Raw genomic sequence first — 27,838 nt, forward strand, 5'->3', positions numbered from 1 at the left:
GATGACTGATTTTATGGACTACATGCACACTTTAGTTTAGTTTTTTAATCAATTAGACTTTAAAATGTAGATGTTTGAAAACCGCCGACCTGACCCCAAACCAGCCCAAATTTTGTCCACCCGCCCAAACCCTTTTTTACCCGCACAATCAAATTCAAAACCGCCCAATTGGGCGGGAACCCGCCCAATCTGGCAACACTGCACCCAGGTTTTCTCTCATTATATTAATAAAAGTGCCTTGAAAGGGATTCTCATTGCAGAAAGGGAAATAAAGACCAGCCAGTTGGCAGATGACACTGTTTTTTTTTTAAGAGATGCCTCTTGGGTCCCGTTTGCAGTCAGCACTGTTGAGAGATTTTCTAAAGCTTCTGGTCTTTTTTTAAATTTGTCTAAATGTGAACTACTTTCAATTAAAGTATGTAACCTAACTATAATGAATAATATTCCAATTAAAGATAAGGTATCGTATCTAGGTATCTCTATATGTAAAAATCAAATTGATAGATGTGTATGTAATGTTTCCCCTATTATGGAGAAAACCCAAAGAAAATGTAATTTATGGCTGCAAAGAGATTTATCTCTGAGGGGAAGAATATTACTTGCCAAAGGGGAAGGCATCTCCAGACTTTCATATGCTGCTCAGTCGCTCCATGTGGATAACAACACTATCAAAAGTACTGACAAAATGTTATTTAAATTCATATGGAAAAATGGCATACATTATATCAAGAAATCTGTTGTTTTAAATTCTTATTTAGATGGTGGCCTCAATATGTTAGACTTTTGTACATTCAATAATACTCTTAAAATGAATTGGGCCAAAAACTTTCTCAAAAATCCTACCTCTGTTTGGAACTTCATTCCACATTATATTTTCTCCAAATTTGGTGGTTTTAATTATTTATTGCTTTGCAATTATAATGTTGAAAAAATACCAGCTAAATTATCTAAATTTCATAAGCAGATCCTTCTTGCCTGGTCTCTGTTATACAAACACAACTTTTCTCCTCATAAATATTTTATATGGAATAACCGTGATATTCTGTCTTATATATAATATATCCTCTTCTTCTAATAGATCAATACGTCTATTATTTGTTAATGAATATGTTTCTATTCCATATGTCACAGTTTATTGGAATGCTTTTCTTCCCAATATTGTCTGGAAAAAAGTCTGGTTGAAAAAAATTTATTTAACTCCAAATAAATACTTAATTACTAATAAGATAAGAGAAGTCTCCTTTCGAATTATCCATCGCGTATATCCCGTTAATACTTTCTTAAAGAAATTCAAGGTAGATGTTAATGCAAACTGTTCTTTTTGTGGACAGCACCCAGAGACTATAGTGCATTTGTTTTGGCTTTGCCATTATTCTAAATTGTTGTGGAAAGACTTTTCCCGTTTTGTTATTGATAACATTGACAAGGATTTTTCTCTACTTTGGGAAGATGTTTTGTTTGGAATTGTTAATTGGAAAAATATTCTTAATTAATCTTCTTTTTTTGTTAACAAAATTTTATATACATAAATGTACATTTTCAGGTCAGAAACCACTTTTCTATGTTTTGATTACCGAAGTACAACATTACTTTGGGACTATCTCTGACTCGTGACTTTAAAAACAGTTGAAGTATGTAAATCTTTTCATCTTTTCCTTTGATATGTAATTTTTTCTGATTAGTTATACCCCTGTCTTTCTTTTTGTTTATTTGTTTTACATTGTGACTGTTTATATAATGTTTTCAATAAATAAAAAATAAAATAAAAATAAAATAAAAAAAGGTTTATTTGTGGTAAATCAATGGTGTAAATTTCATTCATTTCCCTTCATTGGTAATATGCGTAGCTAAGAACTTAATTTGGACAACTTTAAAGGCGATTTTCTCAATATTCAGATTTTTTTGCCCCATCAGATTACAGATTTTCAAAAGGTTGTATTTCGGCCAAATATTGTCCTATCCTAACAAACCATACATCAATGAAAAGCTTATTCATTCAGGTTTCATGTGATGTATACATCTCAATTCCAAAAAAATTACCCTTATGACTGGTTTTGTGGTCCAGGGTCACATAGTCATTGATTGTTTACATTACGAAATTCTTCCATAATATATTTCTTTAACAATTTCTATCCATTCTCCAGGTAAGGGGATATCCGGCTTATACCAATGCCTTGTAATAAGTTCTTAATCTTTTCATCACATAGTTGGACAATATGTATTCAAATATTTTATATTCTATAGACTTTTGTGATATTAGACACATGCAGAATGAACAGGACTTTTATTTTGGTCAGGTGATATGACATCATAAATCTGCGCCGCGCTCCTGCAACTGTTATGATAAGACTGAAAAAAGGTTTGTGGTTTTACACATTTAACGTGTTTAAATCTAACATATCTTTGTAATTATATGCTTCATGAAACATTAGTGCTGTATTTTTGTGAGAAAAGCGTATCCATAGATGTGTAACAAAAGTGCTTCTCATTTCGCGTCCTATAGTGAATCCGTTTATCGTAAATAGAGTCAGACTAAACACGAATTCAGGTGGTGATGGAGAAACGAAGCTTTTCGAAACTCCGAGTCAACTGAATCTAAAGCTTTGAAAATGACTCACTGATTCAAAGCGCTTGAATCACCGCAATATTTCATGACAATAAATGTAATCTACAAATCATTAAATACCAATTGTAAATCATAAATGAATATGAAGTGTCTGTATATAATTTGTTATTTTATTAACTTGGTGCTAGTTATGAGTTTTTGCTTTTTTTTTGGGGCTAATGCTATTTAAACCCAGCAAACACATTTACGTTGTGGCAACGTCTCTGGCACGTTGTATTTTTGCTATGGCAACGTCGCTGTCTATGTGCTCGCAACATTGTAAAAGGCGCGACAACGCTGTGAGATATTCAGCAACTGAGAGACGACGTATGAAATTTTTTTTTTTTTTTTTTTTTTTTTTTATGTTAGGTAGGCCGATAGATATTCCCCATTTAGCATTTAATGTTTTGAGGTTAATTTTTAATTAGTCACATGTTAGATAATTATATACTTTTATCCTTATTATTATTATTTAATGGGACTATCAGTAAATTAACCTAATCATAATCAACTCCTGCAAGTGTACACTTTAAACATTAAAAATGACAGAAGGTTACGTTAATTCAACTTTATTAAAACTGCATATATGGTAATCAAATTGCACTTCCAAAAGTCATACATTTGTGAAAAAAAACCCCCGAAATAAACGAACATACAAATTTCTTTTGAAGTATAATAAATAAACCATAAAAAGCAAAGATCAGAACATTTAATGAACAAAACCGGTTCTGTAATGGCAGACAGTAGTCGAAAGCCGGAATCAGTCCAGGAAACATCCACAAATCCAGAGGAGCAAAGAAACGAAACGAAACCTTCACCACACAACGTAGTTATAGCAACCTTTTGGCCATGTTGTTAAAACGTTGTTAGAAGGTTGGGTACGTTGTACCAACGTTCTGTGTTTGCTGGGTAACTATTGACTTCTGAACTAGGGATCTGATTGAGACGCACGCATCTACTTTTCCTTCTGTTAATTACTCTCATCTTAAACATGACAAATTGTCCAAACACACAGGAAAACTCCTGGAGAAGCATCTGAGATCCACGACACTATTATAAAGATGGCGTTGATTAAACAGGAGAGTGAAGACATAAAGATTGAAGAAGTGTTCAGCGTGAAACATGAAGATACTGAGGAACAAACAGGTTAGTTTCATTCGGTCCTTAATACAATGTCGGCCTCTTCGGATATTTATGAAGAATGTCATATGAGTGTCCTAATTAAAGCTGCAGTAGGTAACTTTTGTAAACTTTACGTGTTTGTTAAAACTGCCATTATGTCCTGACGGTAGAATATGAGACAGATAATCTGTGAAAAAATCAAGCTCCTCTGGCTCCTCCCAGAAATACACCGCTCCCGGTCAGAAACAACCAATCAGAGCCAGGAGGAGTGTCTTAGCAGTGTCAATCAAGCTCGTGTACGCGCTGATCACACCCCTCTCTTGCACAGCGCGTACCGTCGTTCAAAATCAAGATGGCCGGTCTGCCGCAGCTGTGCTAATGGCGGACAAACAACCAAAACTGCCAATTCCTCGAGTGGCACCTGCTCATACAACAAAGACGGGTAAACGGAAAAAGACCGCTGACGATAAACAAGCGAAAAAGAAAGAATTAGACAGAGCCCGAAATAAAACGAGGGTAAACATCGGAGCGGCTTATCCGAGGTGGAGGGAGCGACGTGTCCTGAAGGGATTTAAAACCGATGCAGAGTTAGCCACATTTCTGCTTGACATGTAAGTATCCCTGCTTGATTTGTTTCATTTTATAAGAACTACACAACTAAGATAATTTCAAAACAGGCCTGACAAATTATGCATGGCATGGTTTCTTGTAGATGTCAGGGTGGTGCTTTGCATATAACATACGTAATGATTTGAGGACCAAGTTTGTAGTCAAAGTATGGGCAGGCCGTAGTCAGTGTAAAGCATATTGTTGATGTTTCGTCCCTACCAGTGAATGTGCCATAACTGTTTATCCGCCGTCATCGGTGGCCCTGCTTACTAGCCTGCGCGTTCACGGCAGGCTCCGCTGTGGGGGAGGAGCTGTGGAGGCAGGGCTGTAGCGCAGCAGAGAGCAAGGGGGAGTGGCCTGTAAATTGTGTTTGTTAAAATTTTCAGGCTAAGTCAACGTTTTCTAAAAACTCTCTACTGCAGCTTTAAAGCAGTTTTATTTGACATGGAGCGGATCTTCTCATGTGGACAGACGTGTGTTGAGATCACATGACCAGACAAGTGGAAATAAAGGGCACTATTTTAACGACATGGTCTAAAGCGCACTCAGGGCGTGTCCGAATCCACTTTTGCTAGTTTAACGATGGGCGCACCCGGCGCATGGTCTAAAAGGGCTGTCCCTATTCTCTTAATGAGTATTTGGTGTGGTTTGGGGCGTAACGTGCAAAAGAGTGTCATTTTCCATTCCCATTAAAAGCCAGTTGTGCTCGCGCCATGGCGGATTCGCTATTTACATGGCGGAATTTGCAAACGGAAAAACTGAACACGCCTCTAGAGAGCATGTTTGTGTGCTGCTGCGTGTCCCTGTGTGTGTAATAAGCAGAGTGTGTGTGTAATAAGCAGATTGTATGTGTGTTGTGGAGCCGCCTATAGGTGCACATTACTAATGCGCTTTTTAAATAACAAAAAATATTGCGCCATTGACTTTAGACTAGGTTTCAGTTGGTCAATGGCACAGTCTATTTCAGTTCCTCAAAGTAGCAACGCGCCAACAATGCGCCTGAACACACTCGTTTTCCGACCAGCAGTCGATGGGTGAACAGATGGCCACAAATGCATTCGCTATTTAAACAACGTGGCGCAGGAAGTGAAAATGATAACTGCGTCGGGCTGAAACTAGCAAGAAACACTTGCGTCGCGCTTGGCATTGCATTGCTCCGAGTGTAAGATAGGGCCCAAAGTGTTTCCGCATGAACTTTAGAGGACCTGTACACTTGCATTATATGGACTAGATAGATTATTTATATGGATTATAAATCTCTGTTGATCGGAAGAAAGGGATCTGTCCCAGTTCGGTTTCTGAACTGTTTATTACCGGAGTAGTTCTTATAGATATATTTTTGGGCTCAATTTAATTGTCCTCTATAATGTTAAATGAATGGCAAACCAGGGTGGTTTCTTTTTCAAATAAAACTTTATTTTAATATCATTTTCCCAAAACACATTCAACAGTTTGTTACTTGTAAAACAAAGTTACAATACATTTGTGCCCATTTACACTTTAAAGCTAACAAATCATTTAACACATTTTATGCATTCAAATATTCTTAATTTCCCCATGCCATCACATTTATTGTGTGAACTTTTCAACATTTTCGTTTTAAAACAATCAATCATGTTATTGCGTCAACTTTGACAAGTTGGAGTTTTTATTTCTCAAACACATTTGATGCATTCAACGTGCGACATCTATTTTGACATTTCTGCAACTCTACAACACTTTCGCATACAATATAGCCATAAAAAACTAAAAACTAAAAATAAAACAAGTTTGTTGCATGAACTTTGCTATAATTGAAGCTTAGATTTCATAGTCTTTTCTTCAGTTCTAAATGTTAGCACGTTAACTGTGCAACACTTTTAGCTTTAACTATTTAAAAGAACACATTTGATTTATTTTATGGCTATATTAAGAAATATACAACTTTAGTATGCATGTTTATTTTTATATATCGCAATAACTTCGTCTACATGAAGTTCAGGATACAGCAGGTGCACATCATTGTTTTTTGTTTAAAAAGATCAGCATGTTAACATGCTCCGGGGTTAGTCTTGTGCGAAGTCTGTTGACCGTCAGGCCAGCTGTTGAGAACACGCGTTCTGATGGGACGGATGTTCCTGGTATGCATAAATACCCTTTTGCCAGCCGAGACAATCTGGGAAACCTGGTGGCATTCGCTTTCCACCATTCTAGTGGACTTGTGTCAAGCGTCGATGTGTCGTTGATACATCGTTCATTGTAATTACTTCCGAGAAGCATCCGAAGGGCTTTTTTCGTACAGCTTTGCGTTGGCAGCCAGCCTCTCTGATGTCGTTAGAAAGCCTAGATGCTTGTGTCTAGCATCCAGCATCGTCGCTATCATGGATGGTTTGGATGGGAGTGCGGTAGAGTGAACCTAAAGTTATAAATGTAAACCATTAGGTGGCGCATCCACAATGAAATTATTTTGAATATGTTTCTCAATGCGTCTCTTACCTGCATTCGTTGCGCCAATGAGTCATGCACTTTTGATTTGAACTCCAAAACGCTATGCACGTTAATAATGACCATGCTTAATCGATCATCGATAAGGTTTATCGATTAAAAGGATTATCGACAATTAATCGATCGTTGATTAATCGTTGACATCCCTAATACATGCATATGACACTGTTGTCATGCTCATGGGGCTTGCACATTGCCTGAAACTAGGGCAGCCAGTCTGTTTCTTGTGTCATTCCCAGAGGTTTCATTGTATGCCATGGGTTCACGGGGAGGTTGGGGGTCATGCCTATCCCTTAAAATTAAAAATCCCTTTCAATTATGCTGTGCCCCCTTGACTGCTTGTAATTAAATTGCTGCTGTACTTTTCCATGCACTGGCTCCTTGAATGGGGTGATGAGGCAAATCGGAGTTTCCAAACAGGGATACCCACCATCACCCAGAAGGATGTAGCCCGCTGGACGATACCGCCTTGCGGTATAAAAACTGCTGTTTTTCATTACTCGTGTGTCATGGACAGACCCCGGGTACCCCACATAATTGTCCAGAAACCTGCCATCCGAGTCACATATTGCCTGCATGTTGACTGAGTAAAAGCCTTTATAATTAAAATAGTCTAATCTGTGACGCTATGGGGGTTTTATCCGAATGTGGCTGCCATCGTTTGCTCCAACCACATTGTGGAATGCAGAGGTTCCTGAAATGCTGACGAATCCCTGACCAACTGCAGGCAGGTCCACTGTTAGAGGGAAGCAGATTGCTCTCCTCAGATTGTCCCATATGTTCTGGGCTACTCTGTGTGCACTGTAGCCTTTGGTACATTAAAGACACGGGACACCACCCAATAAGAGAGTCCATGTGCCAGCCAATAGGTGTATGTGAGTACTTCAAGCTCATTACCCCAGCGATGGACCTGCTCCCTTTGCAAAAGCCTATGTAAGCTGTGCATCGCTGTTCTGCTGAGGCGAGGATCCTGCCTCAGCTCAGTCTCAACATCGAACCACATGCGCAGTATTGGCATGTTGGGGTTTATGGCACAGTATTGGCGCTTTTCCACTGCATGGTACGGCACGGTTCGGCTCGGTACGGTTCGACTCGGCACGAAACGGTTCGGCTCGCTTCGCTTTTCCACTGCGTGGTACGACTCGACTCGGTACGGCACAGTTCGGTTCGCTTTAGCTCGGTTGCTTTTCCATTGCAGTTAGTACCGCTTCAAAATGGGTGGGACTGATCGTTATAGTTGCCGCCTCTACTGCCATGACATCATCGTAAACGCGCCACATTTCAAACGCACAACACAGTGGATGGTGCTCTTGATTCTCGGCATGTGGATGTTTTTAAATTAAATTAAACGTTCTTATAATGGTTTACTATATGGAAGGAAAATTCTTAACGTGTAATTAAACGTTGCGTTCATATTCTGGGCTCATCTGATTTTTTGTACACAGCATAGCTTACTTTATGATTTTAGTATCATAATGATTAATAAATGCACGCACAATTATCCGTGAACTTGATTTGAACAAATGCCTTTCAACTTGTGTGTGCAAAATTCAGAATTAAATGAATGTGCAGCAATCTTTACAAATAGAGAGTCTAGGCCTAATGTAGCCTACTGTTTTAAACTACTGCCATTAAAAAAGCGCATTTAATGTTAATGTTATGTTATTTTTTTCCATCTGCCTATGTTGATTATGAAAAGTGAACAGCACGAGTAGAGAGACATGGAGCGAGTCAGACATAATTTTGACCACTTCATTAAGTTTTGTTTTGTATAATTTGTATCTTAATTTTAATAATTCTTTCATCAAACAATTGCCTGGATTGAATAAGATGCAAAATAGACAATTTAACCATTGAGGCGCCCGAGCGGTCACTTGCATTGTACGTTAACTGGAGCGCATCTCATCCTCAAATACACAAAGCTTGAAATGTCTTTAAACGAAATAATTCAAAACAAAAAGAAATAGGCTACTCTGTTATGTAATCCATTATGTGCATTTCTCTCTATAGGCGCGTTTACTACGAATATGGTGATCGTCAACTTTATCTTTGCCATGCACAGACACTGACAGAAAACACTATTTTATAAATAAAAATCAGTGCACGCGTTTTAATAAAATTAAAACTTTAATTGTGATCATTAAAATAATTTAATATTAAATATTTTGTGGCCGAGTTTTGCTCATTTATTAATAGTATATATATATAGGCTATGTATAGGCCTAATTTTATTAAATTGAACAAGCGCAAAATTCAGCATTCAATCAAATATTCAAAAAGACTTGATAATAATGTTATTTCAACATAATATCTCGTTATTTCGACATAATGTGCGTGCAACAAGCAAGATGTGCGTTTGTAAATCCGGGGACGCGTGCACTGATTTTTATTTATAAAATAGTGTTTTCTGTCAGTGCATGGCAAAGATGAAGTTGACGATCGCTATATTTGTAGTAAACGCGCCTATAGAGAGAAATACCATTATTATTAAGTCTTTTTGAATATTTGATTGAATGCTGAATTTTGCGCTTGTTCAATTTAATAAAATTAAAACTTTAATTGTGATCATTAAAATAATTGAATATTAAATATTTTGTGGCCAAGTTTTGCTCATTTATTAATAATATATGTTGGAGCTATTTTGCACTTTGTTTATTTTAGGTTTAAGTTATAGTCTAATTTATTTCTTTTCTTTTCTTGCTAAAAGTTAACTTGTTTTATTTTGCATTTATGCTTATTTTCTTGTTTATTTACATTGTCGTTTATTGGTCACGTGGTGCTATGTTAATTTGCATAAATAGGTCAAGGTGGGAGGAACCAGGAGGGCTGCGAGGGCATATGGTTTTTTACCACAGCGTGAGAGAGGCAGCAGGAAATGTCTGTGAGCTTGCTTATATGTGTAAATAAACCTCCTCGAACTCATCTTTTGCTATGGACATTAGTTTATTTTGGTACCTCTAACCATGAGTAAAGCCTAACCCATGACGTAGCCTCAGTGGCCATTTGAGAAGTTTGGTATTATTAGTTTTGTTTAAGTTTATGGACAAATAGCCACTACATTAAGTAAAAAACCCGCCCCTGGATGTATATCGTTGGTTTACCTGGAAATTGGACTCGTTGTTTGCTGGATTACCCTTTTGAAAGTGGATTACTCACCTGGATGCTCGAGACAACGCTGGGCCTAGGAGTGGTGGAGGCGTGGGCTGGATACAGCGCAAACATCAAGTAATCCGACCCATCCGACAGTGTAAAGCTTCCCTGGACACCGTACTGGATAACGGTGACGCTACTGGAGCGCTGGAGCTGCATTTACGGAGTGGAGGATTGATGTTTGTTGCAATCGGATTCGCAAAAGCTGGCCCAAAGCCTTCACAGGTGACGCGCACGGCCGCGCGCAACAACAATCACTGCGCGCATTCAACTCCGTGCGCAAAGGCAACCACCGCTGCAAACAAAGTTCCGCAAGGTACGTGCTTTATTCAACCTTTGCAAATAACTGTGTGTGCACCTGGCCAACATCAATAGAAAGTACAAATGTCTGACGTTGCATCCAAAGCCATAAGTGACACGGCGCTTTCGATAAGGAGGCGCACAAGTTTTACTGCTAAAGGAATGATGTTTTTCATGCAAACGTGTCAGGAAAAGAGATCGACGAAATGCAGACAAGCCAAATTGTGCATGAATCAAATGGATAAATTGATGCATTCTGCAGACAATATTGATGCAGTCAAGTCTCTTTTGGATCAAATGATAACATGTGTTAATGAGGCAAAACAACATCATTTGTCATTTGTGTCACTGAACATACCTCAGGATGAAAAGGAAAACCAAGATAAATATTTTGAACAAAAGGAAAATTTGTTTTCAAACTTTATTGATGATGTCAAAGGGTGGTTATCAAATGCAGGCCATTCATATGAACTTCCAATCAAACCACCTGACAATCAAACTGATATTAGGCCTGAGGACAGTGTATCCAATAAAGGTTCTGCAGCGCGCTCAAAAGCTGGCTCTAAACTGTCAAGAACTTCATCCAGTGCATCTGTAAAAATATTAGCGCAAGCAGATAAAGCAGCATTACAGGAGCGCATGGCTGCTCTAAAACAAAAGCACATTTTGGAGGCGCAGGAGGAACAAATAAGACTTGAACAAGAGGAATCAAGAAGGAAACAGGAAAAGGACCAAGAGGAATTACGGAAGAAACGGGAACGTTTAAGGAGAGAAAAGGAACAACTTGCTCTGGAGGCAGAATTAAAGGTGACAAATGCAAAATTGAAGGTTCTGGAAATAAATTCAAAGTGTGGCTCTAAAGTGTCAAAATGTGCATCTACAACATCAGATGGCATGAACTCTTACTTGGAAAGGTCAGAAACTCCAGGAAAATATGAATTAAATCCAAATGCTGAACGTTTTGTGTCCACCAATGAAAACTTTGAACCTTCCTCCAGTCGCTTATTAAATTCTGTTTCTGTTGGTGTTAAACCCAAACATGTTGTAATACAACCACCCATACCTAATGTCATTCCTGTTTCTCAAAGACAAAGTACACGAACACTGGTTTTGCAAAATGCTCATGACAATCAATCCACCAACTCTCCGGACATTTTGAACATCATGCAGCGTCAAAATGAAATTACTGCCCTGTTGGTCCAACAAAACACAGCCTCTGCTCTGCCTATGAGAAATATACCTGTATTTGATGGTGATCCCCTGTATTTCAAATCTTTTCTCAGAGCCTTTGAAAATTGTATTGAGGATAAAACTCAAAATTTCAGTGATTGTTTGTACTTCCTAGAACAGTACACTAGGGGGCAACCAAGAAACATTGTAAGAAGTTGTCAGCATCTGCCCTCTGAACCTGGTTACCAAAGAGCAAAAACACTTTTGATTGAACATTTTGGCAGTGAACACAAAATCTCTTCTGCTTATATGGACAAAATCAACAACTGGCCCTCAATAAAACCTGAGGATGTTAACGCTCTGCAGTCATTTGCTTTGTTCCTTCGAGGTTGCTCCAATATAGTACATCATATAAAGTACATGAAGGAGTTGGACATGCCAGCTAACCTCAGGACAATCCTAATGAAACTCCCATACAAACTGAGGGAAAAGTGGAGAAATGTGGCATGTGACATACTGGAACAAACTGGAAGCAGAGCAGTGTTTGTTGATTTTGTAAATTTTATTGAAAAACAAGTCAAAATTGTTTCAGACCCGCTGTTTGGAAATATTAATGATGTTTCCCCAGCCAGCCACACAAAGCTATCCACTCAAGTTAAGCAGAAAAGAAAAAGTGGTACCTTTGCCACCAGCATCAATGCAATAAAGGATGGACACAAAGAAAAGGAAAACTTAACAGTTCACAGTAACCAGCTCAAATGTCTGTTCTGCCATTTCACCAATCACACTCTGGAAAAATGCTTTCAGTTTAAAAGAAAGACACAACAGGACAAGATTCACTTTCTAAAGGAGAAAGGTGTTTGTTTTGGGTGCTTGAAATATGGACACACAAGCAAAGACTGTAGGAGTCGTTTGGATTGTGAAGTGTGTCACAGGAAACACCCATCTGTCCTGCATGTGGAGAAGGAGGATACTTCAAGGATAACCTCCAAAGAAACTGTGAGCATTGTACCCGAGCAGCAGCAGCAGACGTGTGGTCATATTGGGGCTGGTGAAGAGGATACTGCTGTTTTCTCCATTGTGGCTGTGCAGGTGAAAAGTCAGAAAAGTAATAAAGTTGTGCACACTTACGCTTTCTTGGACCCTGGGAGCTCTGGTACCTTCTGCACTGCAAGTCTGGCTGAAAGGCTGGGAGTATCAGGTAAAAACTGTAACATACTATTAAGGACAATGGGACAGACTAAAACCATTAATACCACTGTGATAATTGGTCTGGAGGTGTCTGGTTTTGACACCGAGGATTTTATTGAGCTGCCATCTGTTCTGACACAAACAGAAATGCCTGTATCCAAAGTCAATGTGCCATGTCAGGATGATGTTGCCAAGTGGGCGTATTTGAGTAGCATTAGGCTACATGAAGTAGATGCAGATGTGGACTTGCTCATTGGAACTGACTCTCCCAAAGTTTTGGAGCCATGGGAACTAATAAATAGTCAATGTGGTGGACCGTATGCAGTGAGGACCAGAGTTGGCTGGGTCATAAACGGGCCTCTTCGTGTTGGAGACTCTGGAGGTGCTGGTGTCAAATCAGGATGCACTGTTGTAACTGCTAATCATATATCTGTGGAGCACTTGGAAAATATGTTGATGCAGCAGTACAATCATGGCTTTGCTGAAAGAATATATGATGAACAACTTGAGATGTCAAGAGAGGACATTAAATTCATGAAAATTGTGAAGGATACAACAGTGCTTAACAATGAACATTATTGCATTCACTTACCTTTCAGAGTTGAAGATCCTGTTTTGCCAAACAATCGCTGCATTGCATTACAAAGACTCCAAAGTTTGAAGAGGAGATTTAACAGAGATATTTCATTCAAAGCTCGATACGTTGATTTCCTCAACAACATGTTGGAGCAAGGATATGCAGAAAAGGTTCCCACAAATGAGCCCACTCCAAAACAAGGAAAGGTGTGGTACATTCCCCACCATGGTGTACATCACCCAACCAAAGGGAAATTGCGTGTTGTGTTCGATTGCGGCTGTACTTACAAAGGTACATCATTAAACAGCCAGCTCCTGCAGGGCCCAGACTTCACTAACACGCTTATTGGTGTCCTCCTCCGGTTTAGAGAAGAGCCCATCGCTGTTATGGCTGACATCAACGCCATGTTCCATCAGGTCCGGGTCCCACACAAGCATGTCAACTTCTTGCGCTTTTTATGGTGGCCCAATGGAGACGTTACAACGGAGCCAGAGGAATACAGGATGTGCGTGCATTTGTTTGGAGCTGTATCCTCTCCAAGCTGCTCAAACTATGCACTGAGAAGAACAGCTGAGGATAATGCACTGCAATACTCACCCGACGTCCTCAGCACAGTCAAAACAAATTTCTATGTGGATGACTGTCTCAAGTCCACTGTGACAGAGGAAGATGCAGTGAAACTCATACATGGACTAACATCTCTCTGTAAAAAGGGCGGCTTCCATCTCCAAAAGTGGGTCACAAATAGCCAAAAGGTGTTTGCACTTATTCCCATTAATATCAGAGCAGTGGGTTTGGAGAACATGGATTTGGACAGGGACCAACTCCCTGTGGAAAGAGCTCTGGGGATGCAATGGTGTGTTCAAGGAGACACGTTCAGCTTCAGGACTGCAGTGCAGGAACGTCCACACACCAGGAGGGGCATCCTTTCTGTGGTGAGCTCTCTCTATGATCCATTGGGTTTTCTGTCTCCTTTCATAATCCCTGCCAAGTTACTGTTACAGGAGCTGTGTAGAATGAACTTCAAATGGGATGAGCCAGTCCCCAGTGCCGTCTCCAGACATTGGTCTGAGTGGCTCTCTGAACTTCAGCATATGAGTGGATTTAAAGTGGAACGGTGCCTTAAACCCAAGAACTTTGGAACACAAGTGAAAGCAGAACTGCATCATTTTTCAGATGCCAGTCAATCAGGATATGGCACTGTTTCATACTTGAGATTGGAGAGTACTGACAGTGTGCATGTTTCATTCATCACAGGCAAGGCTCGTGTTGCTCCTCTAAAGCAACTAACCATCCCACGCCTTGAGCTTGCTGCAGCTGTGCTTGCGGTCCGAGTGAACATGATGCTGTTGAAGGAGCTACAGTTGCCATTGCAAAGGTCATTTTTCTGGACTGATAGCACTACTGTTCTCAAGTACATCTTCAATGAAACAAAGCGCTTTCACACATATGTTGCCAACCGCGTCAGCACCATAAGAGAAGCCACGGATAAAGATCAGTGGAGGTATGTAAACACCAAAGATAATCCTGCAGATGAAGCATCTCGAGGACTAAGAGCTCAGGGGTTTGGGAAAGGAAAATGGCTAAAAGGACCAGACTTTTTGCATTTGTCTTCCACCGAATGGCCAAAACTCGACTTGTACTCCTCCTCCATCCCATCTGATGATCCAGAGGTAAAAAGGGAACTTACAGTGAATGCTGTTACAACACACAGTGACAATCCCCTCAGTTGGCTCATTCACTATTTCTCATCCTGGAGAAAGCTTAAAACATCAGTGGCCTGGTTGTTGGAGCTGAAAGAAAGACTTTTACTTTTGAGCCAAAAGAGGAAAGAATATGTGGTCAAGCAGAATGAAAATGTGGAAAAGGAGCTTAAAAAATTCAAAGCCGCACTTGGAAGATCCAGCTTGACATCAGAGCGCTTGGAGGAAGCCGAAAGGGCAATAATTCAGTTTGCACAAAACCAAAGATTCAGCACTGAAATTTCCTCACTAAAACACGACCCAAAGACTGTTTCCAAAGATAGCCCTCTGTATCGCCTCGACCCTTTCATCAAAGATGGCATCCTCAGAGTTGGTGGACGCCTGTCTAAATCTGCCCTGCCGTTGGAGGTAAAGCATCCTGTGATTCTATCGAAGGATCTGCATGTTTCCCAGCTCATATTACGTTACATCCATTACCAACTTGGACATGCTGGACGCAATCACATGCTGCACAGATTGAGACAGAAGTATTGGATTATAAATGCCAACTCTGCGGCCAGGAAGATTCTCTCACAATGTACAGTGTGCAGAAGGTACAGAGGAAAACTTGGAGAACAAAAAATGTCCGATTTACCAGAGGAACGAGTTGTGCCTGATAACGCACCCTTTACAAATGCGGGAGTGGACTATTTTGGACCACTGGATGTGAGGAGAGGGAGAACTGTGCTGAAGCGATATGGAGTGATATTTACCTGTCTGAGCAGCCGCGCAATACATCTGGAGGTGGCGAACTCCCTCGACACAGACTCCTGCATCAATGCTGTGCGAAGATTTATCTGCAGAAGAGGACCTGTGACAAGTATGAGGTCAGATAACGGCACAAATTTTGTTGGTGCGAAGAAGGAGCTGAGGCAGGCTCTGGCTGCTTTAAATCACTCTAAAATTGAAAGGACTTTTGTGCAGGAAGGAGTGACGTGGAGTTTTAACACCCCAGCTGCATCTCACCAAGGTGGCGTTTGGGAGCGTCTGATTCGCTCTGTGCGCAGTGTACTTACCTCTGTTGTTGGACATCAACTGCTGGACGAGGAAGGCCTGCAAACACTGTTTTGTGAGGTAGAAGCAATACTCAATGACCGGCCAATAACTAAGGTCTCAGAAGATCCCAATGACTTGGAAGCGCTCACTCCAAATCACATTCTCCTGCTGAAAGGCAAGCCCATTCTGCCACCAGGTCTGTTCGAAAAATCTGACCTGTACATTAAGAGGAGATGGAGGCAAGTGCAGTACGTTGCGGAGCTTTTCTGGAAAAGGTGGACATCAGAGTATTTGCTTGTAATGCAAGAAAGACAAAAATGGACAAAGCAAAAAAGAAATTTCATCCCAGGAGATATTGTTGTAATCGCTGATGCTACAGCTCCAAGAGGCTCATGGATGATGGGCAGAGTTCTAAGTACCACAGCTGACTCAAGAGGACTGGTCCGCTCTGTGAAGGTCCAAACGAAGACCAGCATCCTGGACAGACCAATAACCAAGCTCTGTCTTCTCTTGGAGGCTAACAATTGACTATGCATCTCATTCTTTCTCCTATCTCTGTTTTCTATCTATTTGTTTTTTTTTGCAGGCATGGAAAATCTGAAGATGCAAGATTCAAGCTTAGTGCTTAGGTTATAATCAGGAAATAGCTCCTTTGTGCTAAAAGCTAAGGTTAATTGTGGGTAAATTATCGTCACAATTAGGGGCTGGGTTGTTGGAGCTATTTTGCACTTTGTTTATTTTAGGTTTAAGTTATAGTCTAATTTATTTCTTTTCTTTTCTTGCTAAAAGTTAACTTGTTTTATTTTGCATTTATGCTTATTTTCTTGTTTATTTACATTGTCGTTTATTGGTCACATGGTGCTATGTTAATTTGCATAAATAGGTCAAGGTGGGAGGAACCAGGAGGGCTGCGAGGGCATATGGTTTTTTACCACAGCGTGAGAGAGGCAGCAGGAAATGTCTGTGAGCTTGCTTATATGTGTAAATAAACCTCCTCGAACTCATCTTTTGCTATGGACATTAGTTTATTTTGGTACCTCTAACCATGAGTAAAGCCTAACCCATGACGTAGCCTCAGTGGCCATTTGAGAAGTTTGGTATTATTAGTTTTGTTTAAGTTTATGGACAAATAGCCACTACAATATATATACTAATATATATACATACACACACATATGTGTGTATGTATGCGTTAAAAATTATCCGGCGCCGCCCCTGACTGCAAGAAACAGTTTACAAGAAACTTTTTAACTGCAAGACACTACAGCGTTGGCTGTTGTCTACTGGCTATTTAAATCTAGCGGGTTTGTCTCGTGCATGGTCTCGTGTCGCAAATACAATGACACTGGTAGTGACGATTCTGTCTGACCAATCAGTGATCTTCAGTGTTTTCACGTCACATTTTAGTACCGGTACGGTACGCTTGGAACCTCAACAGAGGTGGTACCATTTAAAGCGAGCCGAAGCGAGCCGTACCGTACCGTACCATGCAGTGGAAATGCGCCATAAGCGTGCCGTACCGAACCGAGCCGTACCGTACCATGCAGTGGAAAAGCGCCAAAGCGTGCCGTACCGAACCGAGCCATACCGTACCATGCAGTGGAAAAGCGCCAAAGCGTGCCGTACCGAACCGAGCCGTACCGTACCATGCAGTGGAAAAGCGCCATAAGTTGTTGGAGCACCAGTCTGGAAAAGAAAACCACTTCACACCATTAATGGGCTGAGTTGGAAAAAAATGTCACGTCACACACAAACCATTGTTCAAAAGAACAACATTTATCTGAAATAGAAAGCGTTTGTAACATTATACACTACTGTTCAAAAGTTTGGGGTCAGTACGAATTTTTTATTATTTTTTTTGGAAAGAAATTAAGAAAAGTAATAGCCTACTTTTATTCAGCAAGGAAGCATTCAATTGATCAAAAGTGACAGTATAGACATTTATAATGTTACAAAAGCTTCCTATTTCAGAAAATTCTAAAACTTTCTATTCATCAAAGAATTCTGGAGGAAAAAAAAAGGTTTTCTACATTGATAATAATCAGAAATGTTTATTGATCAGCAAATCAGCATATAATTCCCTCAGGTAGGTTGCATGTTTTCTTGCGTGGCTGGATGTTGGATTCAATAATCACGTTGTTTGCACTCGCCAAAACTAGTTTGCCTTTGGGGCTTGTTTGTGTGATAGACTACAGGCTCTGTACTAAATTTAACAATTATTTATTAAACACTAAATATTAAATTTAAATAACAATTTATAATTTATAAATAACCAGCTTTTCAAAATAACAGTTGCAATGTGCAATTTTAACAAACTATACAAATATTTTATGTTGCAAACCAACATAACAACTGAAACAACAACAACTGAATTTTAACAAACACTATACAAACTATATAACACTGAAGTGCAAAAGGGTGGGAGGTGGGAATTTACTTGAGTAAAAGTGCTTTTCTGAGTTCACAAGTTTTGGGATGTCCCTACGTAAGACAAAAATCAGGTAAAGGGAGTTCATATCTTAGCATGATTGATATTTTGGTAACTGTTAAGATATGAACGGTTTACCTGATCATTTTGGTCTTAAGTAGTGACTTCCCAAAACTTGTGAACTCAGATTAACTCAGAAAAGTACTTTTACTCAAGTAATTTCCCACCTCTGTCAAAATGTGCAAAGCTAATCACAGTCACTGCTTATGGCTGAGCTGACACTCAGCATCGGTACAGGCTATCCTCCTTGGTTTAGAAAAAAAACAATTCAAGGGCCCTTCGGTAATTGCACTCTTTTACGAGTGGACCATTTATGCATATTTTCATGCAGGCTGTCAGACTGTTGCCCTGCAGTCTGTTCCGCAAGTCTGTCTTGATCTTTACACTGAAAGTGAATGAAGTTTAGATTATTTTATACTTTTGTGTAATATTTACAATTTTGATAGAATCTAAGATTTAGTGATGATGATGGACTTACCCTATTCATCGCAGAGAAATCCCTCTCACAATTCACACGTGAGACAGGTATTGTGAGGGCGATTGTTGATAGGAGGGACAGGTTTGTGTAAAGCAGATTTAGCTCCTCATACCCAGATGTCATTGCAGTCATTATGTCAAGCTGGGACTTGTCCTGATGGATGAGAACATTGGTCAATTACAGATATGCGTGAACTTACATTATTCTTCATGTTATGTTAATGACTCACTTTTAAGATTCCAGTTGTTGTAAACACTTTAAAGCTCTGCCATTCTTGGAGAAGTGTCTTCTCATTGATGGGCGGGAACTGCTTGGCCAGCATTTGTAGGTCTGAGATGGTACGACTCTCATCACCTTGTGGTCCTGGTGGTCCCAGAGCATTAAAGGCACCAAGAATTTCAAGCTGCTGAAACCTCAGCTCCAGGTGCTGAATGAGGCTGTCAATGTAGGGCTCCATGACCTAGTAACATTAGATGTGAGAGAAAATTTTAATTTAGGCTGATAATATTTCAGAGACTCGTTATCGTTTATTCATTCTTGAGCTTGCTTACTTGTGTCTGAAAACGAAGAGGCGCCCCACGTCTCCCCCTCTCTTCTTCGGCATCGATATTAAGATGGGTCACCTTCTCTTTGACCTGAGCTAGAAAGGAGCCCTCGGGTTGCTGTTCACCTGCTGCTTTAATTTTTCTTAATGTCTCAATAGTAACAGGAACCTAAATAGACATGCAAATTAAACATGATTTAATTTACAGAGGAAAACTGTCATTTAATTCTATAAATAAAAATCAATGTGACATGACATTGACAACTTACATGTTTTTTGATTGCCATGAAATTGACATCTTCCTTCTTGAACAATTTGGAAAGTTGTGCCAGGTTGGGTAGGATGTCTGCCAGCAGGTAAACGGCTGCAACGAATCTGTACGTTGCACAGTATGTGTACAACCCTCGTGCCACTGGGTCCTTCTTTATATCTGCCTCCTCAGCAAGTGTAGCAAGCACTGCAGGCAGGATTTCTTTGAAGATTTGAAATGGCCTTCTCTTGTGATAGCCACCTAAGCCGCTTTTCCACCGAAATTACCCGGAACAATTTGTCCCAGGAACTTTTTTCCCAGGAACCTTTTTTGCCCCAGACCGGTTGCTTTCTGCGTTTACACCGCGGTCTAAAGTACCGGGAAGGTAAACTGCGCGCAACTGCTCCTCCCAGTCTGCGACGGACAGTAATCAGTTTTGAGCGCCACATTTATAAGTATGGAGGAGATTCAAACTGTGCTGCAGTTATTGGTTTACTAACGAGGTAATTAACATAACAAAATAGACGAGCACTGATACTAAAGCGTGTTCAGAAAGCTCGTATGCGTATAAAATTAGACAAGGTATGTTGTGAGATGACTGGGACGAACGCGCAAAAATTTCCTTTTGCGCAAATACGCTTAAAAAAAGCCTGAACCCCGTCTATCAATCATAAATAGTGACAGTCTTGTAAATAGTTGTTTGTTACCAACCTCAAAGCGCTATTTTAATCCTGTTATAGTAAATTTGTAACATGGTTTGCCTTGCAATAGATGACGTGTAAACATAATGACTTAATATTAAAAGCTGTGGCAGAAAAGAGACGAGCACTGATAAAGCGTGTTCAGAGCTCGTAATGCTAACGTTAGATATAAAATTGTATGTTATCAGCTATTGCGGACATTGGCCGTGAGATGGCTGTGACGAACGCGCAGAAAGTTTCCTCTTCCACAAATACCCAAATAATAAAGCCTGAAACTCGTCGCCAGTCCCCCAGTTTTTTTGATTAAATTCCATATTTGCAGACAGACAACTTCCTACTGCATGAAGCCACTTTTTAAAAGGGAGGTTAAAAAAAAAGAAAATGCTGCGTGGAGTCATCCAACCAAAATGCGGCGTGAACACAACCAATCAGCTTGTGCAGCGCACAAGTCCCACCCCTGAAAGTTCCTGAACTTTGAAAAAGTACTACCTCGTGAGCAGGGACTATCGGAGGGGGAAATATTTACCCGGAACTTCATTTAGACCCTGGTTCCTGCGGTGTAAACACATCGAGTACCAGCCCAAAGTTCCTAGTTCCTGGGGAAAGTTCCTGCGGTGGAAACGCGGCTTTAGTGTCCTTAACCTCCTGCGGTGGGGTAGGGCAATTCATTCAAATCCATATTTCTTTAAGGATTTTGGTGTAGCCTACAATGTTTTCACTTACTGTGACTTTCAGGTCCGCTACTTGGAGAACACTGGCAGCTGCTTTTAGAGCACTAGTGCAGTTTGCACTATTCTAAAAATAAAGGTGCAGGTCCTGAAGGTGCTCTCTGAAAGTTTTCATGTATGGCACTTCCTCTGCTGCATCTTTTCATGCCAGGGCCAGGCGATGAGCAGCACAGTGCACCGACACTAATCCTGGCCAGGTGTCGGTCAACAATTTTGCTGTGCCATTCTGTTTTCCTAAAATAAAAAAAATAAAAAAGTTTTAGATTAAGGCAACCTATTCATTAGTTTCAACATTAACTTAACTGTCCTTTTCCTTCATTCATTCACTTTACCGGTCATCACTGCTGCTCCATCTGTGCCAAGGCCAAAGACCTCCTTCACAGCTTCTGCAATAGTTCTGGCCGTGCCATCTGGAATGGATACAAGATCCAGGAATTGACAGAACAGCTGTCCTCCCTTGTCTGTATACCTGAAATATTTACGAAAAAAATGGTCTAATCCTGGTTTTGTTACACTTACAGGATGTCATCATGACCCATTTAAAAATTAATAAGAAGGTGACCGTTACTGTACCTGACATGTATATCTAATTGTTTTGTCACAGAGATGTCTGAAGCCAATAGCCTTTGATGTTCTAATGGCTTCTAAAATGGGCTCCTCAACCACTTCTTCCAGAATCTGTAGCATTTCGTCCACAATCCTGTGGGACCTGTAGTTGGTCCTTTGATCAATCTAGGAAAATATATTCTTAAATTATAGTTCATTTTATTACAATTCCATGACAGCAAATGTACACTGTAATGAAATAAAATTCTTACCTTCAATTTGGCAAAATATTGGCAGCCTAGTAGGTCTGCCAGATCCAGCAATGCTGGGTAATTTGTATGGTGTGTGATTTCATGCTTTACCAGCCAGTAAAGACATTTAAAGCTGCCAATTATGGCCTCATGCTCCACATTCAAAATGGGCTGAAATGCCTCACTGATGGGAAGACCTTCAATTCAATAAGCTGTTACTGTTAGTTTAAATTTAATAATTAAACCACACTAGTTTGTTATTCCTGAACAACTCAGAAACACTTACTTCGGCTTGATTGGGCTGCAATGCCCACACAATGAACGTGATTGGTTGAGCTCAAGTGTGAGTCCAAGGCATCACGCCTGTAGTTAGTGCAGGGGACCTCTATGAAAGGCCTTTGAGAGGGGCCACGTGATGCCCTTTGACGGTGCATCCTGCACAATCTGCAAAACATCCCTAGGAATAATGCAATAACTCATTTAATATAGCTTAGTCTATACTTTTATATTTCAACATTTAATATAAAATAAATAATACTCTACTCACCGTGTTCTGTGTGGTACAGCCACCCTGCATATTTATGGTCCATAGCCCACTCCGGGTTCTACCCACTACCTCAGTGTTTAGCGGATTGGGGGGGATCCGGTGGTGGGGGTGGGGGAGGCGGTGCTAGTTGGTTAGTTCGGTTAACGTTAAATACAACATAACGTTGTTTGCAACCAATCCATACATGCCATAAGCTGATCCACCAGCGTTCGTAGGTGTCGTATTCCTCTTCTTCTCCCTTGATTTCTGCGATTTGTGGCAGACAATCGCAAAAATATCTCTAAAACCCACGCAATTGACACATTTGCAGACGGCATCATGGAAGTTTGTGATCAACACTTGTCGCCTCTGGTGACGTAGCAGCCAGCTAGTGACGATGTATGATGACGTAACCGTAACCAAGTGTTGTCTCATTTCATAGGGGTATGTTTTCACCCCTAGCGCTTACCACTCGGTTTCGAGGGACAAGGGCTAGGGGTAAGACGAAGGGGTAGGGGAAGGGGATTGGGATTGGGCCTAAGACTAGGCGATTTCCTAGGCAGATATTGACTTGGGACCATATTGGGCTGAGGCACAGGTTAAGCACTGCTACTTGGGCGCAGAGATGTAACTGTAGCTGTAACTTCTCAAACTTAACACAATCCAAAAGCAGGTCACGCCGGTATGTTGACGGAAGTTGGGGGATTTCAGGTGTTGTGTGATATCTCTGCGCCCAAGTAGCAGTGCTTCGCCTGTGCTTCACCCCAATATAGTCCCAAGTCAATATCTGCCTAGGAAATCGCCTAGTCTTAATCTGCATTGCTATTTCTACTCGTTGTGAATACGCAGGCCACAAGAAGTAATTAGTTTTTTGGGTTTTTTTTGGATCACTTTTACTCATGACATGCTATCTGGCAACAAAGGATTCCATTCATTATGCTAAGCTAAGCTAGTGGCGGCGCTGCCAGACTAAGCGTGAAAATCGTCCTGTGTGCACGAGGCTTGAGTTTCATCTTGTTTTCGATTGAATGAGCTGGTGTTTCGGAAGTTTTATTTGTTCTTGTTTTGCCTCCAGTACCTTGTATGTAGAGGTGCTGTGAAGTGCCTGACAAGCCGCCCAGCTGTAATGATAACACGGTGAACAAACACATTAAAACTATCATTAACCACCAGCTGCAGTGGATGCGCAAAACAGGCTACTGAGTCTTATTTCACCCATCCGGGAGAGTTTGCTGCCACAATGTTCGTGCATTATCGTAAACACATTGACATTTCCAGTCCTCGTCGATATAGTACACCCACTTCAGAAGTCTCTACTAATGAGTTGAATCTGGAGTGTTTGAGCATGAAATGTAAAATTTTTCACATTGTTGGAGCCATGGTGTGCCGACTTTTTTTCCTTTTTTATGTATAGTATAGTAACATGTATTTTATGGTGTCCTTGAAAACTAAAAATTGGTGCTGGGAAAATTGCTTGAAAGTCCTGAAAGATTGCAGACAACTCCTCTTTCAGTAGACTTATTTCAGTAGGCTTTGATGCCTTGAGTTGGTTTTTATGTCTGCTGTTTTGTGCCATTAATCTCATGTTAACTTGTATTTGTTTGTTTTTTTCGCTTTAGACTTGATGCCGCTGAAAGAGGAGAGTCAAGAACCGAATGGAATGGAAGAGAAAGATCAGTATGAGAAACATCATGATTTCATGACTGGAGAGAAATCCACAAAGATGGAAAAGAGTCGCTTACGAAAAAGAGCTCAAAAGACCAAACCTAACAGTTATTTCACTTGCCATCAATGTGGAAAAAAATACAGTGAAAAACGAAACCTGGAAGTCCACATGAGAGTTCACACTGGAGAGAAGCCTTTCACATGCCTACAGTGTGGAAAGAGTTTTACTCAAATACAAAGCCTTAAAGTCCACATGACAATTCACACTGGAGACAGCCGTTATACCTGCCAACAGTGTGGAAAGAGTTTCACTCAAAAACAAAACCTTAATGTCCACATCAGAATTCACACTGGAGACAGCCGTTATACCTGCCAACAGTGTGGAAAGAGTTTCATTCAGAAACACAACCTTAAAGCCCATATGAGAATTCACACTGGAGAAAGGCCTTTCACATGCCAACATTGTGGACAGAGTTTTGCACGTAAACAAAACATTAATTCCCACATGAGAATTCACACTGGAGAAAAGCCTTATACTTGCTCTCATTGTGGACAGAGTTTTACATATAAAAACACCCTTAATTCCCACATGAGAATTCACACTGGAGAAAAGCTGTACAACAGTTGTAAATCTTAGGTATCACATTATCATTCACAATGGAGAGAAACCGCTTATTGGACAAAAAAAAACGTTCACATGTGATCAGTGTGGAAAGTGTTTCACACGTAAAGTAACCCTTGACTGCCACATGAGGATTCACTCAGGAGAGAATAGTTTTATATGTGATCAGTGTGGAAAGAGTTTCAGTTGTAAAAGTAGCTTTAACACTCACATGAGACTTCACGCTGGAGAGAAGCCTTTCATCTGTAAACTGTGTGGCAAGAGTTTTTCACAAAAAGGAAATCTTAAGGCTCACACAAGTACTTGCACAGGAGAGAAGCGGATGTTGAAAATGCTGTCTTGCTGTGAAATGGCACAATGTAACTGAATGATTATACATAAAATTACAAAAACTGAATGAAATAAGAACATTACATTGCATTATTTGCTTCATTTAAGTGAGAGAATGAATTGGTAATGTCTTTAGTCTGGACTTGAATATGGCCACTGTTGGGGCTCATCTGGTGTCATCTGGAAGTTTGTTAGAGCTGCAAGTGCCTCACCACTGATCCTGACTCACTGCTAATTGTGTGACGGGGACTACTTCCAGATAGTGTTTACCCATTGCAAACTGCGTCCAGAGAGCAAAGAGATAACAAACGCAATGTTTGCTCAAATCTTGAGAAGTTGTTTTATTTATATAGCACCTTTCTGTTGCTTGAGGTCGCTTTACATTTGTACATTACAATACATTTACACACACACATTACAATCTAATTTCAAATTAACTTCCACCTACAGTAGCCAACCAAAAACAAGGGATGGACAATAAACCAAGTTCAGCTGATCTAAGGGACTGGGCAGGGTGGTAAGCGTACAGTAGATCAGACAGATATGGAGGTGCAAGACCATTTAATACCTTAAACGTTAGAAGTAGTACCTTAAAGTGAATATGTGATGCCACGGGTAGCCAGTGAAGGTCATATAGCAGAGGAGTAAGCAGAACGCCTGGTGGAGGAGAGAACTCATGCTGCTGAGTTTTGAACATACTGTAATCTTGCAATACGTTTTTTGGGCAGACCAAGAAATAGAGTATTGCAAGAGTCCAGGCGTGATGTGATTAATGCATGAATTAAGGTTTCAGCATCAGCTAGAGAGAGAAGATCGAAGACGTGCAATATCACGAAGATGGAAAAAAGAGTTTTTAACAAGAGAAGAAATATGAGAGCCAAAAGATAGAGCTGAGTCAATTAAGACACCAAGGTTACGAATAGATGACGAAGGCTTAACATGAACTCCATCAATATCAAAGGACAGGTCCATCCTTTTGACTGAGGCAGCAGAGCCAATCTCCAATATCTCAGTGTTTTTATTATTTAATTTGAGGAAATTCAGGGACATCCAATGCTTGATGTCTCCGATACATGCAGTGAGTGAGTCAGGCAGGGATGGCCTATCGGAGCTGGTGGTAAGATGTCATCAGCATAGCAATGAAATTAAAGTCCATGCCTGCGTATGATGTCATCAAGTGTATATATAGATGATAAACAATAGTGGGCCAAGAACTGAACCTTGAGGAACACCCTGTGTAAGCAGAGCAGTGGTAGACCTTTACCCTTGTATGGTGATATAGTACTTTCTGTCGCTGATGTAAGAAATGAGCCAGGAAAGAGCTGAACCAGTGATCCCGAAATCAGAAAGCCGCGAGGTCAGTATTTCATGGGAGACTGTGTCAAATGCAGCGCTTAGATCGAGAAGCATCAAGATGTTTATTAACCCTGAATCCATGGACAAAAGAATGTCGTTAACCACCCGAAGAAGAGTAGTTTCAGTGCTATGAGATGGGCGAAATCCTGACTGACAAGGTTCAAAAAGACCATTAACATCTAGATATGATCGCAATTTCGAAGCCACAACCTTTTCAAGGATTTTGCTTAAGAATGTTAAATTAGATATTGGCCTGTAATTGTCCATGTTTAGATGGTCAAGGCCTGTTTTTTTAAGAATTGGGGTCACCGCAGCCATTTTTAATTCTGCTGGAACAAACTCAGAGAGTTCCCTGGCACCAGGGAAACAGGAAGTGCTTAGCTGGATGGAAGCACTGCTTCACCTTGTGTTCTGCCTTGGGCTGGGGCAGGGCAAGAGTGGAAGTTGGTGCTCTTCTGAGTCGACGACGACATAGGGCGACTAGAAGCAGCAGAAGAACTGGCCCACTTTGGCAGGAAGTGGCGCATCGCCTGTGACGACTTCTGGGCCGCTGTAAAAAGCTCAGCGAAGCTGTTCACTGCAGAACCGAACAGACCAGAGGGAGAGACAGGGGAGTCAAGGAGGGCTGTTTTGTCGGCGTCCTTGATTTCCATCAGGTTCAGCCAAAGGGGGCACTCGAGGACCACCAATCTGGCCATGGCACGACCAATCACTTGGCCCATAGACTTAGTGGTGTGCAGGACGAGGTCGGTCACGCTGCGCAGCTCATTGAAGGACACCGGGTCAGGACCAGTTTTATCTTGGTCTGGTAGACTTGAAGGACCGCCATTGTATGAAGGGTGGATCCAGCTTGACCATTCGCGGCATACACTCTAGCCGTGAGGGCCGATGTAGTTCTACACGGCTTACCTGTTATTTAAACTGCACACACCTGTGATGCACTGCAGCTCGACACATCCACCGGAGCTGATTGTGGACAATTGAGGATGTATTTTAAACGACTAAATCACAGATACAAATCTTTTATCCTTGTTGTTCATAACTGGATTTTTAAGTTTATTAACTTTGTGTTTATTGTTGTGTGTATTGTGTACAGACAATTAAAACATAACCACTTAACCAACCATGGTAGAACCCCAAAAATCAAGAAAAAACAACAAAAATCAAGAAAAACAACGTCGGATCTCGTGGTCTAGTGAATCCAGTGCTATTGTGACAAACAATTTGTTGTGTGTGTTGTGAATATTTAAGAAAAAAGTTTGTTTCGGTTCATATATTCAATTTAACAGCATAAGGTTGAATAAGTTAAACTGTGTAACTGAACAGCGCACGTATATTTTTCATGCTTAAATTATGTTCTAAATTATGAATTAATGAAACGCTTTGCAGAACGGTCTGAATCCACTC

General features: G+C 40.5%; 1 protein-coding gene across 1 annotated transcript; it reads left to right on the forward strand.

The window, feature by feature from the left end:
- The first annotated feature begins 2,310 nt into the window (after window positions 1-2,310).
- On the forward strand, window positions 2,311-27,563 carry LOC311298340 (uncharacterized protein). Its single transcript, XM_084421167.1, has 4 exons — window positions 2,311-2,359; window positions 3,621-3,751; window positions 4,056-4,338; window positions 24,078-27,563. The coding sequence occupies exons 2-4, from the start codon at window positions 3,667-3,669 to the stop codon at window positions 24,139-24,141; spliced, it is 432 nt and encodes a 143-aa protein (XP_084277293.1). The 5' UTR covers window positions 2,311-2,359; window positions 3,621-3,666; the 3' UTR covers window positions 24,142-27,563.
- The last annotated feature ends 275 nt before the right edge of the window (window positions 27,564-27,838 follow it).

The sequence above is a fragment of the Rutilus rutilus genome, assembly GCF_951802725.1.
Source record: "Rutilus rutilus genome assembly, chromosome: 10".
In the NCBI taxonomy this organism is placed as follows: domain Eukaryota; kingdom Metazoa; phylum Chordata; class Actinopteri; order Cypriniformes; family Leuciscidae; genus Rutilus; species Rutilus rutilus.